This window comes from Rhinoderma darwinii, chromosome 4, assembly GCF_050947455.1.
Source record: "Rhinoderma darwinii isolate aRhiDar2 chromosome 4, aRhiDar2.hap1, whole genome shotgun sequence".
Classification (NCBI taxonomy): domain Eukaryota; kingdom Metazoa; phylum Chordata; class Amphibia; order Anura; family Rhinodermatidae; genus Rhinoderma; species Rhinoderma darwinii.
The window spans coordinates 308,728,484-308,747,355 of NC_134690.1; the positions used below are offsets into that span (position 1 = coordinate 308,728,484).

At 44.5% G+C, this 18,872-nt stretch overlaps 2 protein-coding genes across 4 annotated transcripts in view; both read right to left on the reverse strand.

The window, feature by feature from the left end:
• The window catches only part of LOC142759925 (histone H3-like centromeric protein A), a 212,641-nt gene that overhangs the window by 79,656 nt on the left and 114,113 nt on the right, over window positions 1-18,872 (reverse strand). The gene's annotated exons all lie outside the window — the stretch shown is intronic.
• LOC142761185 (histone H3-like centromeric protein A) lies at window positions 3,457-14,034 on the reverse strand. Of its 2 annotated transcripts, none has more exons than XM_075864380.1 (5): window positions 13,745-14,034; window positions 6,339-6,437; window positions 4,503-4,639; window positions 4,357-4,434; window positions 3,457-4,054 (listed from the first exon to the last, which is right to left on the reverse strand). In XM_075864380.1, exons 2-5 carry the CDS (start codon window positions 6,421-6,423, stop codon window positions 3,923-3,925), a joined length of 432 nt encoding a protein of 143 aa, XP_075720495.1. In that variant the 5' UTR covers window positions 6,424-6,437; window positions 13,745-14,034; the 3' UTR covers window positions 3,457-3,922. The 2 variants fall into 2 exon arrangements, with proteins under 2 accessions (XP_075720495.1, XP_075720494.1); XM_075864379.1 differs by having other exon boundaries at window positions 6,339-6,440.

Here is an 18,872-nt window from a genome sequence, read left to right on the forward strand (position 1 = left end):
GGACGTTGCTTCACAGGACAGATGGACAATGACCCAAAACATTCTGCGAAAGCAACCCAGGAGTATATAAGGCAAAAAAGTGGAATATTCTGCAATGACCGAGTCACCAGATCTCAACCCGATCGAGCTGCATTTCTTTAGCTTAAAGGGAATGTGTCGCTAGAAAAATTTTTTTTTTTTTTTTTAGTTAAACTGTTAGTATATAATTGATTAAACATTGTTCTAATTTTTTAACATTTTTTCACAAGTCAGGAAATATTATAAATTAGATTCTAATTTATAACATTTCCATGTGCTGGTCACTAGAGGGAGCAATTCCCAAAATTGCAGCATTGGCATGTGGTAAAGCAACCTCATTGCTTTATGCTGCAAAATTGGAGAAGACACACTCGCTTTAGCTGGTGCCAGGAGAAAGGAGGGGGTTGAATGTTCAAACCTCCTACACTGTGTGTCGCCATTTTTTGAGCTAATGTACAGTGTAGGAGGATTAGATACAGTGGTAAATACTCAGTATAACACGAACATACACAAACATAACTTACCTGCTCCTCCTGCCGCCGCTCCTAGTCCTTGCTTCTGAACATATGGACGGAAGCCGCGACCCGAAGTAGTCATCTTACTGTCCGGCCGCGACTTCCGGTCCACATGAAAATGGCGCCGGATGTCGCTCGGCGGAAGACCTTCCTTTTGGACTGTGTGGGAGTGGCGCATGTGCCGCTCCCACACAGACGGCGTACGCTATAGTGAATGGAACGGCTCCCGTTCGCATTCTCTATGGGGATGTATGTGCCGTATTCCATCTCTGTATGTGTCGTTAATCGACACATACAGAGATGAAAATAAAATTGCAGCCCACATAGTGAAGTGAAGTAAAAGTAATAGTAATAAAAAAGTACAACACAAAAACACAAATAAATAAAATTTATTTTAATAACATACTAAAAGCAATAACATATAAAAAAAAAATATTTGCGCGACACCTTCCCTTTAAAGATTAAAGGTTCTCTTTAATCTGTGTCAATATTGCAGGATGCGATCAGGTGGCCCTGTAAATATAGGAGGTGTCCATTTGCAATAGAAATGAATGGATGAGTATTTTTATCTGCAATTATGGTCCGTAATGGAGTGTGAGGTGTTTGCCAATATACAGAGCTTTACTGGCCTATTCTGCTGCCTTAAAGGGAATGTGTCGCGAATTAAACCTTTTTTTTTTTAAGTGTTGTTACTTATTGCTATTATATTTTTTACGTTTTTTGCTGTATTTTTTTTTCTTCCATATGGTGGAAAGTATTAAAAATTAAATAAAATGTTTTCATTGACTCCTATGCCCTGTAGCTGCCGTATTCCATCCCTGTATGCGTCGTTAATCGACACATACAGAGATAAAAAAAAAATGGCAGCCCCCATAGAGTAAAAGAAAGAAAAAAAAGAAAAAGAAAAAGTACAACACAAATAAATAAAATTTATTTTAATGACATACTAAAAGCAATATTATATAGAAAAAAATAATTTCGTGATCATCCTACCATATATCCAACTTTACAGGTGTTTAGAAAGGTGCGGAGTAGAGAGGGAATATCACAACTGTTATCACCCCTCACTCCGGTTTTGGGTAACCCGGAATTTGGCCCAGGTCTGTCAGATCAGACCTTTAAGATATGGGTACAGCAGGGGCATTTTAGAGTAAGTCATTTTTATAGGGGCAATGCATGGCTGCATGGAGAAGAGCTTTCCCAGCCAGAGGGTCTCCCGGACGCGTCCCAATGGCAGGCGTTACAATTGACTCATTACTTGTCAAGACTACCTACACCGGCTTCCTATGACCGAGCTCTATCTTCCTTTGAAACTTTGTGTTCTCAAACGGGGCATGTGAGACGGGCCCTGTCCAATCTTTACTGCGTGCTGCTCACTCCTGCTGAGGATTTCATCCCACCATATATTACGAAATGGGAAAGAGATCTTCAGATTACTCTAACACAAGAGCAAAGGGAAAAGATCATGCTCCTCACACATAAGGCGTCTATTAGTAACGCCTATCAGGAAACCAGTTTTAAAATACTATCCCGTTGGTACAGAGTCCCACATGTGCTACATAAAATGTTCCCGGATGTTTCTCCTTTATGTTGGAGATGCGGCAGAGAAGAGGGAACGCTTTTACGTATATTCTGGAGCTGTGAGAACCTTCGCACCTATTGGTCAGAGGTTCAAGATATCATTCTGGAGATCACAGGAATCTCGCTGGGAGATGATCCGGCATGGATTTTGCTGCACCACCACGATATACCTGTGGGGCGCTACAGGAAGATGTTAGTGAGACATTTGCTGAACGCAGCTAAGGCTTGTATTCCGGGGGGTTGGAGATCCTCTGAGCCTCCTGTGACTAGACAATGGCTGGAGCGCATTCACGAAATTCGGAGAATGGAGGAGTTGCTCCATTCCGCACCCGAACGAGCAACGCAGTTTCAGAAAACCTGGTTCTATTGGTTTGACATCTGCAAGTCGGACAGATACAAGAGGGCCATGGGTGAACTGATTAGTGGAGAACCAGGGAGCTCTTGAGTTCTCTCTGGTCTGTGATGTGCTGTGGGGGGGGGGGGAGTGAGGGGAGAACATCTCCCCTTCTCCCTCTTAAGATTTTCCCTATACCCCCCCCCTTCCTTTTGTCCTTCTACCCTTCGTTTACTTCCCTATTTGAATCAATCGTTACTAAGAATTGACTGAGATGTGGGTGATGGAGGGGCGGATGAGGGTGTAATGCTGGTATTCCTGTCTTGCTATACTAATGCTTGTAGTGTATTGATGGTACTATGTTGGGAGGACTTTGATTGCATATTTACTTATTGTTGTTGAAATATAGGTTGAAATGATCGGCCCTCATGGGCTTTTTATGTACCCATGTCACCCCCTTTTCTTTTTCTGTATCCCCATTTCTTTTCTTGAAAATAAAAAATTTGAAATATAAAAAACAAAAAAAACAAAGGAGGAAACCCAGCGTCTGGTGATGTCCATGGGTTCCAGACTTCAGGCCATCATTGCCTGCAAAGGATTCTCTACAAAGTATTAAAAAAAACATTTATGGTAATGTTAATTTGTCCAATCACTTTTGATCACCTGAAATGAGGAGGTTGTGTAGAAAAATGGTGGCAATTCCTAAACTTTTCACAGGAGATTTTTGTTTAACCCCTTGAAATAAACCTGAAAGTTTAAACTTCAATTGCATCTCAGTTGTTTCATTTCAAATCCAATGTGGTGGCAGCAAAACCCAAATCATGAAGATTGTGTCACTGCCCAAATAATTCTGGAACCAACCCACACAGCAAACACTCTGAACAAGCATAGCTGCAGTGTAAAGAATGGGGGTGGGACAGAGCAAGAGTATTGAACTACAGCGAAGCTGGAGTCATTGATCATATCCAAGCCCTTATGAAGATTAGTCTAAAATGATGAAGATCAAAGTTATAATATACATTTTTTTTTTATTTGAAAAAATTAACAAATCTTCACAGAATAAAAACAGGAAGCGGATCATAAACTCAGCAGAACAATTAGAAGGTCGGCCAAATCAGGTTTCATTAGCGGTTGTGTCCAGCGTCTTTGTTAGCGGTTTTGTCCAGCAGTGCCGCCTTGTGGTCATTTTCTGTGCTACATCCTGGACCTCTATAACCAATTACATAGCTGGACAGAAAAACGACTGCACTACCACCCTGCAAACTGCAGCGGCAGCCATATTGGTTGTAACAAAGAAAAAAACTCCACTGTAACCAGTGTCAGGAGGGGGCGCTAAAGCCGGTTTACTCTTCCAAACTGGATCTTTTATGCAATGGTAAAACTTGTATTTCCCAATAGATTTTCTCCATTAATATAAAACTATTTACACGTGATCATTCTTCATCAAATCTTGAGAGATAAAACGGCAGCGTTATCACAGTTCATACGGGATGCCTCGGATTCTCCGTGCGAGCTGCATGTCCTTCACAAAGAGAGTGCCCCTATTGGCCTGGTGACTGAAGAGGTAAGAATCTTCAAAGAGACTCACGAGGAAGTCCTCAGCTGACTGTGGATACAGAAGAGCATTAGTCCCTCTTAAAGTGACAGCACTCCCGGTATAATTTACTACACAGCTCGAAGGACTGATCAGATTTCACTTTTATGAGCTGTTAGCTAGAGTGATGGTGGGGGGGGGGTCCTGGCCTCTGGAACTCCCACAATGCATCACAACCCCTATGCAAATGTCCCGCTAGGGCATATGGATGTGTTAGAGGGGGCGGGGGCTGAGTAGTGAATCACTGCAAAGAGCAGCTCCCTCTCTGGTTGACCCATGCGTTACATGGACAGTGCATTGTATGAGATACTGACCTCTTGTAGCGCCATAAGTGCGGTGCTTTGCCAGTAGTAAAACACGCCGCGGGAATACTTCAGGCAGATCTCTCTCACCTGCAAGAATAAAAGGGGAATATCACTGACAATAAAGAGGAGCAGCCGCAGAGGACACATCCACTCACCAGGCGGAAAAACGGGGTTTTCTGAATGAGCAGATTGGTTGATTTTTGGTACTTTCTTATTTCCATCAGCGCACGGGCTCCTGGGCGGTAGCGTCTTCTTCGTTGCGTGCTCGGTCTGTGACTTGTTTCCCCTCTACCTGTAAGAAAGAAATCCATAATCACAGCTGAAAATGAATCTCCCGCTACATGGAAATTCACTGTCTGGCCGGGTTCACACGTAGCGTAAACACGGCGGATTTTCTGCAACCGATTTCATTGCGGAAACTCCACAGCGTAATACAGAAGCAGAAGAGTGGAGGAGATTCAAACAAATCTCATCCAGACGCAGCGGAAAAAAACCGCCAAACTTACCCAGATCTCTCTGCTCCTGCGTTCAACCCGGCCTCCAGGGATGATGTCTCATCCCATATGACTGCTGCAGAACATCAGAGGGACACGTCACCATGGCTACGGGTAAGTATGGTTTTTTTTTCTACCTTCTATGGACATTCCAGCCGAAAAACTGCAATTTTTCAGCCAGAATTACCTCCGGTGCCCAGGGCCAATACGCTGTGTACTTTTACGCCGCGTATCTGCCCTGTGTGAACATGGCCTATTACCTTAATGTCCCCCAAGGAACATCAGGTAAACAGATTTAAAACATAACATGCTACCTGCAGCCACCACTAGAGGGAGCTCATTGTATATGGTTGTACATTGAACTTGGTAACAAAACAGTATGCAGTGAGCTCCCTCTAGTGGTGGCTGCAGGGAGACAAAATTATACCATGTAACTGTCTACGCAGGAGATTTTGAGATCCGTTTCAGAAAACTGTGCTCCAACTGCTGTAAAACGACATTAAGAAATTAATCAGCACAGAATGTTGGACCAAAAAAGGATATAAATGTGGACGTTCAAATTTTAAATACTTTTCTATGACTGATAATTTGGGGTCCATCAAGTCCTATTGATACCTGATTAAAGGGGTTGTACCATGAAAATAATTTTTCACCTATCCACAAGATAGGTGATAAATGCCGGATCGCTGCCGGTTGTTAACAAGAGTGCGGGTCCCAGAGGGTGGTCACTCAAGTCATTCTCTATGGCAGTGGTCCCCAACCTATTTTGCACCGAGGACCGGTTTGATGCAAGAACATTTTTGCGGGGACTGGCGGGGGGGGGGGTGGGTGGAGGGGTTAGAGTCAGTTCACACATTACGTAAATACGGCATATACCTGTATTATAATGCGGAAAAATCGGCAGCATAATACAGTAGCAGCAAAGTGGATGAGATAAAACACGTCTCATCCACACGCTGCATAAACGGAGTAGAAAAAAGGCTCAGAAATTGACGTCACAACATCGCGCCTGCCTGCGCGGAGCCGCTCACGGCAGAGTGCATAATTGGGCAAGGAGCAGTCAAACTTGACTATTTCCGTAGATCCCATAGGGAATGAATAGAGCGGTCGGACTGCAGGTTGGAAATTCTTAGATCCCTCATTTCATAATATATCTTCATGGGTGTGAGCTGTGTTCTCAGATTCCCTTCCCAGAGCCATATAGTAACGTGCTTCCTGCAACCACCACTAGGGGGAGACGATTGTGCACATGCATACAGCTCCTGTTGTGCCTATATAAATCAGTCCTCAGTTTGCTCCCCCTAGTGGCGGCCTTGTGCTACAGAAATTTCTGTATGTAACAGATTTTTACCTGCATAGAAACGAACCCTCTAAGATATAAAGCTGAGAAACGGATTACAATCTAGTATTACACGACCCGAGGTTATCTGGAATTCATTTTTAAAATAAAATATATAATGAGAGTGATAAGATGATCAAGGTGCAACTTTCTCTTACTTGGCGGAGATTGAGGAGGAGCTGCAGGTTTCTTCTGCGGCTGCGCCGACTTCCTGCGGGACAAGCTTTTCTGGGGTGGTTTCATGATGATGTAAAACGCTGCTGAGAGTCATACAATCAGTTAAGCAGATAAGAGACGGTGACAATTCAGCAGAATCACAGGTGACGTAGGATAAACTGAGCGGTTTTATACTGACTGATGCCACCAATGCAAGTGACAAGAAAGTGATGACATTGACGGTGAAGATATGAGATTGCCGGATGTCAGTAATTAACGCACGCTGCATCAATGAATACAATAGATCCTCATGGCATCAATTACCAGAACAGCGACATCAATGATCTATTTAATAATGCGGCAACAGAAGAGCTACCCGCAGCAGATCCCGCAAGCAATGGGCAGATGTTTGCAGACGTAATGGAGCCGTCTTTTCAGGCGTGATTCGAGGCGTAAAACGCCTGAAAATAGGTCGTGTGCACAGAACCTTACAGAGAATCCGTAATCCAGACAAAGGTGGGAAATTTAAAACTGGAGCAAAGGAAAAGTGGAGCAGTCGTCATGGAAATGAAAGGCCGCAGCTGGAGGACGATGAGCTGCAACAACGCAGTACAAATATACAGAAATAAAACATCTAATAATCCATATGATCTCTAGACACGCAGCAGCGAAAATGTATAAAATCAACACACACGATAGACGAGGAGAAGAAAGATTCAGTCGAGTGCGCAACTTTTCTTAGGACTCTCTGCTTTGTGCCGTTTCTCTGTTATTCCTCCTGGAAATGTAAGAATTGACAGCTGTGTGTTACCAGTTGGGGGTGTATCCCTACAAACTGACAACGTCCAATCAGTGCTGACAGAGAGACTGTAGGGACACGACCTTTGATGAGGAGAATGGCAACACCAAGTTATCTATTAACTCCTTAATGACCGGGCATGTTTGTACCTTAATGACCAAGCCAGATTTGTCAAATCTGGTATGTCTGACTTTATCAGAGAATAACTCTGTGAAAGTTTTGAATATCCAAGTAATTCTGACATTGTTTTTTCGTCACATGTTGTACTTTATTTTAGTGGTAAAAGTAGACTGATACGATTTGCGGAAATTAATTAAAAAATAGAGAAATTGAAGAAATTTTGTAAAAATTATCATTTTTCCCTATTTTTAACTGCAATATGTGACATATGTACATACATACTGTACAATTTTTTTAATTAAATATATATTTCCATCTCTTTACTCTATTTTGGCAGCACTTTTGAAAAAAATTTTTTTTTTTTGAGCAATTTGGAGGACTTACAAATTTAGTAATCATTTTATACATTTTGAAGTACATTTTGTTTTCCTGCACCAAGCCAGGTTTTCAGAGGCTCATAGGTGTCAGAATGGTGGAAACCCCCACAAGTGATCCCATTTTGAAAACTACACCCCTTAAGGTATTTATTAAGGGGTGTTGTAAGTCTTTTGACCCCACAGTTTTTTTGTAAGAATTCATGCAAAGCAGGCGTAAAAAAATATAATTTCACTTTTTTCATAAAAGTATCACTTTGAAGACCGATTTCTGTGTAAAACGACCATGAGAATGAAGAAACACACCCCAAAATCTATCACCCTGTTTCTCCTGTTTTCAAAAATGCCCCCATTGTGACCCTAATGCATTGCTTGGACACACGACAGGGCCCGAAAGGGAGGGAGCACCCGGAGGCTTTCAGGACACATATTTTGCTTGAAAATGTTTTAGGCCCCACTGTACATTTGGAGAGGTTTTGAGCTACCAGAGCGATAGAATCTCCCCATAAATGACCCCATTTAGAAAACTAGACCCCTTAAGGTATTTATCTAGGGGTGTAGTGCGTACTTTGACCCCACAGTTTTTTGCTAAATTTAATGCATAGCAGGTGAAAAAAAAACAAAAAACACTTTTTTCATAAAAGTATCACTTTGAAGACCGATTTCTGTGTAAAACGACCATGAGAATGAAGAAACACACCCCAAAATATATCACCCTGTTTCTCCTGTTTTCAAAAATGCCCCCATTGTGACCCTAATGCATTGCTTGGACACACGACAGGGCCCGAAAGGGAGGGAGCACCCGGAGGCTTTCAGGACTCATATTTTGCTTGAAAATGTTTTAGACCCCACTGTACATTTGGAGAGGCTTTGAGCTGCCAGAACGATAGAAACTCCCCATAAACGACCCCATTTAGAAAACTAGACCCCATAAGGTATTTATATAGGGGTATAGTAAGTATTTTGACCACACAGTTTTTTGCTAAATTTAATGCATATCAGGTGAAAAAAAAATATAATTTCACCTTTTTCATAAAAGTATTTGTTTGAAGACCGATTTCTTTGTAAAGCGAACATGAAAATTAAGAAACACACCCCAAAATCTATCACCCTCTTTCTCCTGTTTTCAAAAATACCCACATTGTGGCCCTAATGCGTTGTTTGGACACACGGCAGGGCCCCAAAGGAAGGGAGCACCTGGAGGCTTTCAGGACTCATATTTTGCTTGAAAATGTTTTAGGCCCCACTGTACATTTGGAGAAGCTTTGAGCTGCCAGAACGATAGAAACTGCCCATAAACGACCCCATTTCGAAAACTAGACCCCTTAAGGTATTTATCTAGGGGTATAGTAAGTATTTTGACCACACAGGTTTTTCGCTAAATATATTGGAATTAGTCTGTAAAAATTACAATTTACTTTTTTTCTGAAACAACATAGAAATTTTTATTTACAAGGAATAACGAAGAAAATGCACCCCAACATTTGTAAAGCAATGTCTCCCGATTACGACAATACCCCATATGTGGTAATAAACTGCTGTTTGGACCCACAGCAGGGCTCAGAAGGGAAGGAGCGCCATTTGGATTTATGATTTTGCTGGAATGGTTTTCGGTGCCATGTCGCATTTGCAATGCACTGGAGGGACCAAAACAGTGGAAACCCCCCAAAAGTGACCCCATTTTGGAAAAACCTTCAAGGAATTTTTCTAGGGGTATAGTGAGCATTTAGACCCCACGGGTCTTTTGCAGAGTTTATTAGAATTAGGGCGCGAAAATTAATATCAACATTTTTTCCACTAAAATGTTGCATTTTCTCATTTTCACAAGGGATAAAGGAGGAAAAAAACAACCATTTTTTATAAAGCAATTTCTCCCGAGTACAGAAATACCCCACATGTGGTCATACGTTTTTTTCATTAGAAATGAATTAACCCTTTCAGGACTGATCCAGTTTTTGCTTTCTGATTTTAGATTTTCCCTCCCCGCTTTCCAAGAGCCATAACTTTTTTATTTTTCCATCAATAGAGCGGTGTGAGGGCTTATTTGTTGCGGGACAATCTGTAGTTTTCATTGGTACCATTTTGGGGTACGTGCGTTTTTTTTTTTATCACTTTTTGTTAATTTTTATTGCAATCCTGAGCAAAAAACAGGAATTCTGACACCGTTTTTTAGGTTTTCTTTTTGCGGCGCTCACCGTACGCTATAAATGACATTGTTACTTTATTCTGCGGGTCGGTACGATTACGGCGATACCATATGTATATAGGTTTGTTCCTTTTTTTTAGCGTTTGCACAATAAAATGACTTATTTATAAACAAAAAAAATTTCTGTGTCACCATATTCTGAGAGCCATAATTTTTTTATTTTTTAGTCAAAAAAGCTGTGTAAGGGCTTGTTTTTTGCGGGACGGATAGAAGTTTTTATTGGTATTATTTTCGGGTACATGCGACTTTTTGATCACTTTTTATTCTTTATTTAGGGAGCGGTTGTGACCAAAAAAATTGTGATTCTGTCGTCGTTTTTTATTGATTTTTTTTGGGGTGTTCATCGTGCGGGGAAAATAACATTACAGTTTTATAGTTGGGGTCGTTACGAACGCGGTGATACAAAATATGTGTACTTTTTTAACGTGTTCATTTTTTTTCTATAATAAAAGACTTATTATAGGAAAAAAAGCATTTTGTGTTTATAGAACTTATAACTTTTATTTTTACACTTTTTTTAAAACATTTTTATTACTTTTTTTTACTTTTTTTACTTGTCCCACTAGGGGACACTTAGTCTTGCAGCTTTGATCGCTGCTAGAGTACATTACACTACACACGTAGTGTAATGTACTCCAACTGTCATTGTGACGTGACTGTCACACTGACAGGAAGCAGAGGAGGAACGGCCGGAGGCTGTTCCTCCGAGGCTTCCGTGCATGGCAACCCGGAGGTCATTATCTGACCTCCGATTGCCGTGACAAGCATCGGTAGCCCCCACGATCACTTCGTGGGGGCTGCCGATGTGCTTCAAGCCACTTAAATGCGGCGACGGCAATCCGTCGCCGCACTTAAGGGGTTAACTGCCGAAAGCAGCGGCGATGGTCCGCTGTCCGGCGAGACTGATGTCTCAGCTGTCTAGGACAGCTGTCAGCGCGCGTCTGTCACTCTGTGTTTACACAGAGTGACAGTTTGAAATGCGGACGAAAATGCACGTCCTGGTGCGGGAACTAGCAGCCGACCAGGACGTGCATTTTCGTCCTTGGTCGTGAAAGGGTTAATACATACATTTCAGGAGAAATGTCGGCTCCTCTTTAATAATATTGTCTGTATCCTGTATAATTCATGAGGACGCACGTGCTGCCCGGCGTGATGTCAGCGTCACCGTATCTATCAATGATTATACACTGAACTCTACAAAACTGCCAGATACACCAGGACGACTGTATACATCAGAGTTTCCCAACCTTTTCAGGCTCGAGGCACCCCAGGGAAAAAAAATAATTCTCAGGGCACCCCTACCAAAAATTGTTTACAAAACGACAAAAAATGGCGAAAAACAAGCAGTACACTCTTAGGTTATGTTCACACAACGTTTTTTTGTAAGGCAGAAACTAAAAGTCTGCCTCGAAATTCATTTACGAATTTTGATGCAGATTTTGAATTGACAGCGCTGTTTGACTTTTTTTTATTTATTTTTTTCCCACATTTTTTTTAAGCCGTTGAAGCGAATGCAAAAACCGCAGACAAAAAAGCACCAAACGAGCGCCGCAGGTTTTTTCTGCCTCCTATTAATTTCAATGGGAGATCAGAGGCGGAAACCACTTGAAGACCGTCAGCCCCCCACTCACAGTAATGACCGTCAGCCCCCCACTCCCAGTAATGACCGTCAGCCCCCCACTCACAGTAATGACCGTCAGCCCCCCACTCACAGTAATGACCGTCAGCCCCCCACTCCCAGTAATGACCGTCAGCCCCCCACTCCCAGTAATGACCGTCAGCCCCCCACTCACAGTAATGACCGTCAGCCCCCCACTCCCAGTAATGACCGTCAGCCCCCCACTCACAGTAATGACCGTCAGCCCCCCACTCCCAGTAATGACCGTCAGCCCCCCACACACAGTACTGACCGTCAGCCCCCCCACTCACAGTACTGACCGTCAGCCCCCGCACACACAGTAATGACCGTCAGCCCCCCACTCCCAGTAATGACCGTCAGCCCCCCACTCACAGTAATGACCGTCAGCCCCCCACTCCCAGTAATGACCGTCAGCCCCCCACTCACAGTAATGACCGTCAGCCCCCCACTCCCAGTAATGACCGTCAGCCCCCCACTCCCAGTAATGACCGTCAGCCCCCCACTCCCAGTAATGACCGTCAGCCCCCCCACTCACAGTAATGACCGTCAGCCCCCCACTCACAGTAATAACCGTCAGCCCCCCACTCCCAGTAATGACCGTCAGCCCCCCCACTCCCAGTAATGACCGTCAGCCCCCCACTCCCAGTAATGACCGTCAGCCCCCCACTCACAGTAATGACCGTCAGCCCCCCACTCCCAGTAATGACCGTCAGCCCCCCACTCCCAGTAATGACCGTCAGCCCCCCACTCCCAGTAATGACCGTCAGCCCCCCACTCACAGTAATGACCGTCAGCCCCCCACTCACATTATAATGACCCCTCAGTAAAGCCACCATCAGCCTCAGTCCCCCCGCCCCCCGATAAAATAACCATCTGCCCCTCTAGTAAAGGGACCATCACAGACAGAAAGTGTGATTACCCCTGGGGAAGGAATAAATAAGGAGGTATAAGAACAACAACTACCAGCATGTCCAGGATGTTATGTGATATCAGAGAAAGTTTACAGGAGGAGGTATAAGAGGAGAGGACTACAACTCCCAGCATGTCCAGACTTAGTATGGGATATCAGAGGACATTACAGGGAGGAGGTATAAGAGAAGAGGACTACAACTCCCAGCATGTCCAGGCTGTTATTATGGGATATCAGAGGACATTACAGGGAGGAGGTATAAGAGGAGAGAACTACAACTCCTAGCATGTCCAGGCTGTTATTATGGGATATCAGAGAGGACATTACAGGGAGGAGGTAGAAGAGGAGAGGACTACAACTCCCAGCATGTCCAGACTGTTATTATGGGATATCAGAGGACATTACAGGGAGGAGGTATAAGAGGAGAGAACTACAACTCCTAGCATGTCCAGGCTGTTATTATGGGATATCAGAGGACATTACAGGGAGGAGGTATAAGAGGAGAGGACTACAACTCCCAGCATGTCCATGCTGTTATTATGGGATATCAGAGGACATTACAGGGAGGAGGTATAAGAGGAGAGAACTACAACTCCCAGCATGTCCAGGCTGTTATTATGGGATATCAGAGGACATTACAGGGAGGAGGTATAAGAGGAGAGGACTACAACTCCCAGCATGTCCAGGCTGTTATTATGGGATATCAGAGGACATTACAGGGAGGAGGTATAAGAGGAGAGAACTACAACTCCCAGCATGTCCAGGCTGTTATTATGGGATATCAAAGGACATTACAGGGAGGAGGTATAAGAGGAGAGGACTACAACTCCTAGCATGTCCAGGCTGTTATTATGGGATATCAGAGGACATTACAGGGAGGAGGTATAAGAGGAGAGGACTACAACTCCCAGCATGTCCAGACTGTTATTATGGGATATCAGAGGACATTACAGGGAGGAGGTATAAGAGGAGAGAACTACAACTCCCAGCATGTCCAGACTGTTATTATGGGATATCAGAGGACATTACAGGGAGGAGGTATAAGAGGAGAGGACTACAACTCCCAGCATGTCCAGGACGTTATTATGGGATATCAGAGGACATTACAGGGAGGAGGTATAAGAGGAGAGGACTACAACTCCCAGCATGTCCAGGACGTTATTATGGGATATCAGAGGACATTACAGGGAGGAGGTAGAAGAGGAGAGGACTACAACTCCCAGCATGTCCAGACTGTTATTATGGGATATCAGAGGACATTACAGGGAGGAGGTATAAGAGGAGAGAACTACAACTACCCACATTCCCCTGGCTCCATTTCTCACACAACTGCTAAGAAAGTAAAGAAAACCGCACTTACCCTGCCCAGTGTTAATGGCTCCTCTCCCTCCGTCAGGCTTCTAGTGGGAAGCTGTGGGCGGTGCTTGTAACAGACGTCCGCGCGTCACGCCTGCTACAACGTCGGGGGCGGAGCTTGTAGCAAAAAAAAAAAAAAATGTCAAAAAAAAATTCGATTATTTTTTTTTTTTTTGCCGTGGATGAGCCGCGGCACCCCTGAACAGCTCTCGGCACCCCGGTTGGGAACCACTGGTATAGATTATATAATAGCCCCACAATATAAAAGCCAAGAAAAACCAAAAGGCTCCCGCACTGCGTTCTTCCAGGTTATGTATCGCCCCCTTGTGGCTAATAGAAGAAGTACACCAAATGTTCAAACCATCGCTAAAGCCAACAAAACTATATCCTGATGTTTGCTCTCCCACAATCTATAATAATTATAATACACGATCACCGCGCGGTCTCAATGACGTCATCAAGACCTCGGGCTGTAAAGAAAAGCCTGTTTATACCCCTGGGTTCCAGGATGGGTCTATTTTAGGCTCGATGGGTTTCTAACAAGTTCTATAGAAAATGCTTAGAAACGTTGTGATATTAAAAAAAAACCTTTTATTGACATTAAGACCCCTTTACCAATGCCGATAATCATACGAGCGCTTGTTTTCGATCACAAGCAGCGACGATCAGACGATAAACTGCACTCATTGGTCAGCTGATCACATCTTTTATGCGTCCCAAAAAATCCTCGTTGTCCACAGCGTACAAACAGGGGATGTGCTGCCGACAATACGTAAACTGTACGAGCACGGACCATCGTATTAACCATCGCTCATCCCCGTACAGCGTGCGTCGGCTCGTGTAAATGAGCGCCGACTCACTGGATACATCGTTGATCGTGCAAGTTCCATCTAGTGAAAAACTGTAAACAGGGAGGAGGGGGATGCAGCTGCAGTTTCTTATGCCCCACGCACGCGACCGTATTTTTCATCAGTAATTACAGCAGGGACTCTCCCATAGAAGTCTATGGGCGCTTCCGTAAATATGGGTGGCTATGGATACGCATCCGTACTCTGACCATATTTATGGAAGCGTTGCTATGCAACATGCTGATGACATCATTTGCATCCTCCCTCTTTTTTTTACGGATCCGTATATACCGATGCAATATGGACAGTTTTTCGGGATAGATGAAAATACGGTCGTGTGCATGGGGCCTTACTTGGTGTTGCAATGAGGGGGGAGGGGTAGCGGCTGGTACTTGCTAGTTATACTATTACTGATATACTCATTAAAGGGGTCTTCCCATCAGACACATTTATGACGTATCCATAGGATGTCAGATAGATGAGGGTCCCACCTCCGGCTTTGTCTGATCTGTTTCCGTAACTCCCATAGTAGTGAATGCGGGTCCCAGAGGTGGAACCCCAATCTACCTGACATTTATGACATATCTGCTCGTTTGCTCCGGTCACACGGAGCTATGGATAACACGGAGCTATGGATGACACGGAGCTATGGATGACACGGAGCTATGGATAACACGGAGCTATGGATAACACGGAGCTATGGATGACACGGAGCTATGGATAACACGGAGCTATGGATAACACGGAGCTATGGATAACACGGAGCTATGGATAACACGGAGCTATGGATAACACGGAGCTATGGATAACACGGAGCTATGGATAACACGGAGCTATGGATAACACGGAGCTATGGATAACACGGAGCTATGGATAACACGGAGCTATGGATGACACGGAGCTATGGATGACACGGAGCTATGGATAACACGGAGCTATGGATAACACGGAGCTATGGATAACACGGAGCTATGGATAACACGGAGCTATGGATAACACGGAGCTATGGATGACACGGAGCTATGGATAACACGGAGCTATGGATAACACGGAGCTATGGATGACACGGAGCTATGGATAACACGGAGCTATGGATGACACGGAGCTATGGATAACACGGAGCTATGGATAACACGGAGCTATGGATAACACGGAGCTATAGATAACACGGAGCTATGGATGACACGGAGCTATGGATGACACGGAGCTATGGATAACACGGAGCTATGGATAACACGGAGCTATGGATAACACGGAGCTATGGATGACACGGAGCTATGGATAACATGGAGCTATGGATAACACGGAGCTATGGATAACACGGAGCTATGGATAACACGGAGCTATGGATAACACGGAGCTATGGATGACACGGAGCTATGGATAACACGGAGCTATGGATGACACGGAGCTATGGATAACACGGAGCTATGGATAACACGGAGCTATGGATGACACGGAGCTATGGATGACACGGAGCTATGGATAACACGGAGCTATGGATAACACGGAGCTATGGATGACACGGAGCTATGGATAACACGGAGCTATGGATAACACGGAGCTATGGATGACACGGAGCTATGGATAACACGGAGCTATGGATAACACGGAGCTATGGATGACACGGAGCTATGGATAACACGGAGCTATGGATAACACGGAGCTATGGATAACACGGAGCTATGGATGAGGGCGAGCGGTCGTTACTCCGATCGCTCGTCCCCAAACGTTATTATCATGTCGGCAGCGCGTTTTTCTGTTTACACAGGGAGATGCGCTGCCGACAACAATAATATTTCACTTTTTTAAAACGATACGACCAGCAGATGATTGGGTGTTTGCTCGTTCATCTGCGGATTGCTGCCCTTTTTACAAAGCGCAATTATCAGCAACGAGCGTTATATGAACACTTGTCTGCCCGATAATCGTCCTGTGTAAAGAACATTTTAGGCTAAGTTCACACTGAGTTTTTTGACGAGTTTTTTTTTCGCGGAAACCGCGCCGCAAAACTCGTCAAAAACTGCCCTATAATGCCTCCCATTGATTTCAATGGGAGGCGTCGGCGTCTTTTTCCCGCGAGCAGTAAAACTGCCTCGTGAGAAAAAGAAGCGACATGCCCTATCTTCGGGCGTTTATGCCTCTGACCTCCCATTGACTTCAATGGGAGGCAGAGAAAGCGTATTTCGCAGTGTATTATGCCCGCGGCGCTCAATGGCCGCGGGCGAAAAACGCAGCGAAAATCGGCGTGCAGGGAGAGGAAAATGTGCCTCAAACTTCCAAACGGAATTTTGAGGCAGATATTCCTCCTGCAAAAAACTCTGTGTGAACATAGCCTTAGACTCATGTCCTGGTTACTACACTTCAGTGGAAAGCTAGCGGCAGTCGCCACTAGGGGGAGATACTGTAAATGTATTTATATTGTGCTAACTGACGTTAACCCCTTAGTGACCATCCCATTTTAGGCCCTAATGACCGAGCTATTTTATTCGTTTTTCTATAGTCGCATTCAAAGAGCTCTAACTTTTTTATTTTTTCAGCACCCCACAGGTGTCTCATATATTTTATTAGAAATGGGCAGTGAAAATGAAAAATGACATTATTTTCCAATAAGACGCAGCATTAGTTAAAAATTTTCATTTTCTCAACAAATAAAGGAGAAAAAGCACCGTAACATTTGTAAAGCAACTTCTTCAGAGTAGGGAAATACCCCACACGTGGTCATAAACTGCTATTTGGACACACAGCAAGGCTCTAAAGGGAAGGAGCGCCATTTAGTATTTGGAGTGGAGATTTTATAAGATTAGTTTTTTGACACCATGTTGCATTGAGCTATAGTACCAGTACAGTGGTACCCCCCGAAAAATTACCCCATTTTGGAAACTAGATCCCTCAAAGAATTGATCTAGGGGTGTAGTGAGCATTTTGACCGCACAAGTGTTTTGCAAAAATGAGTAAACAATAGATGTTGCAGATTGAAAATGGCTTTTTCCACAAATATGCCATTTCAGTGCCCAATGTGTTGTGCCCAGCTTGTACCACCGTAGACACACATCCCATAAATTGTTAAGCGGGTTCTCCAGAATACACCATATGTGGTCATAAATTGCAGTTTGGGTACACTGCCAGGCTCAGTTGGACCACCATTTGGCTTTTGAAGCGCAGATTTTGCTTGGTGTATTAGTGGTATTTCAGCTTATAATGTGGGGGCATATGTGAACTGGGCGGAGTACATCAGGGTATATGTAAGCTGTGCGGAGTACATCAGGGTATATGTAAGCTGGGCGGAGTACATCAGGGTATATGTAAGCTGTGCGGAGTACATCAGGGTATATGTAATATGTGAGGAGTACATCAGGGTATATGTAAGCTGTGCGTAGTACATCATTATATATGTAAGCTGTGCGGAGTACATCGGTATATGTAAGCTGTGCGGAGTACATCAGGGTATATGTAAGCTGTGCGGAGTACATCGGTATATGTAAGCTGTGCGGAGTACATCAGGGTATATGTAATATGCGCAGAGTACATCAGGATATATGTAAGCTGTGTGTAGTACATCAGGATATATGTAAACTGTGGAGTACATCAGGGTATATGTAAGCTGGGTGGAGTACATCAGGGCATATGTAAACTGGGCGGAGTACATCATTATTGTAACGTCTATGGCCACGGCCCGTCGATCGGTCGTTAACCCCGACGGCCGTGGCCATGGACAGCTTACCTGCCTCCAGCGTCGTCCCCCAGTCAGGCGCCGGCACTCTCTTCTAGATTCTGAGTGTCTCCGGCGAGTGCGCGCGCCCGCGCGTGCACGGCCTTAAAGGGCCAGTGCGCGCGTTTTTGTAAAAAGATGTAATCTGGCCCAGGATGCCCTGGGCTTTAAAAAGGGCTCTGCCCTCTTGCCCTTTGCCAGAGCGTTGTTAGTTTTCCCGTTGTTCGTCTTGCTTATGGTCTCCCAGTGTCTTCCAGCCTCCCAGTGTACCTTGCTCCTGTATTCCGTATCCCGTATCCAGTTCCTGTGCCTACCAGCGTCAAGTGTCATCTGCCACGCCAAGTGTCTTCTGCCACGCCAAGTGTCTTCTGCCACGCCAAGTGTCTTCTGCCACGCCAAGTGTCATCTGCCACGCCAAGTGTCATCTGCCACGCCAAGTGTCTTCCGCTTCATCGGATACTGCCCGCCACGTCTGGAGCCACCTGCCGCATCTGCCTCCATCCGTGCTGTAGCCACAGCCACCGCCGGGACTATTTCAGGTACCCAAAGCAGTACTGTCTGCCATTGACTTC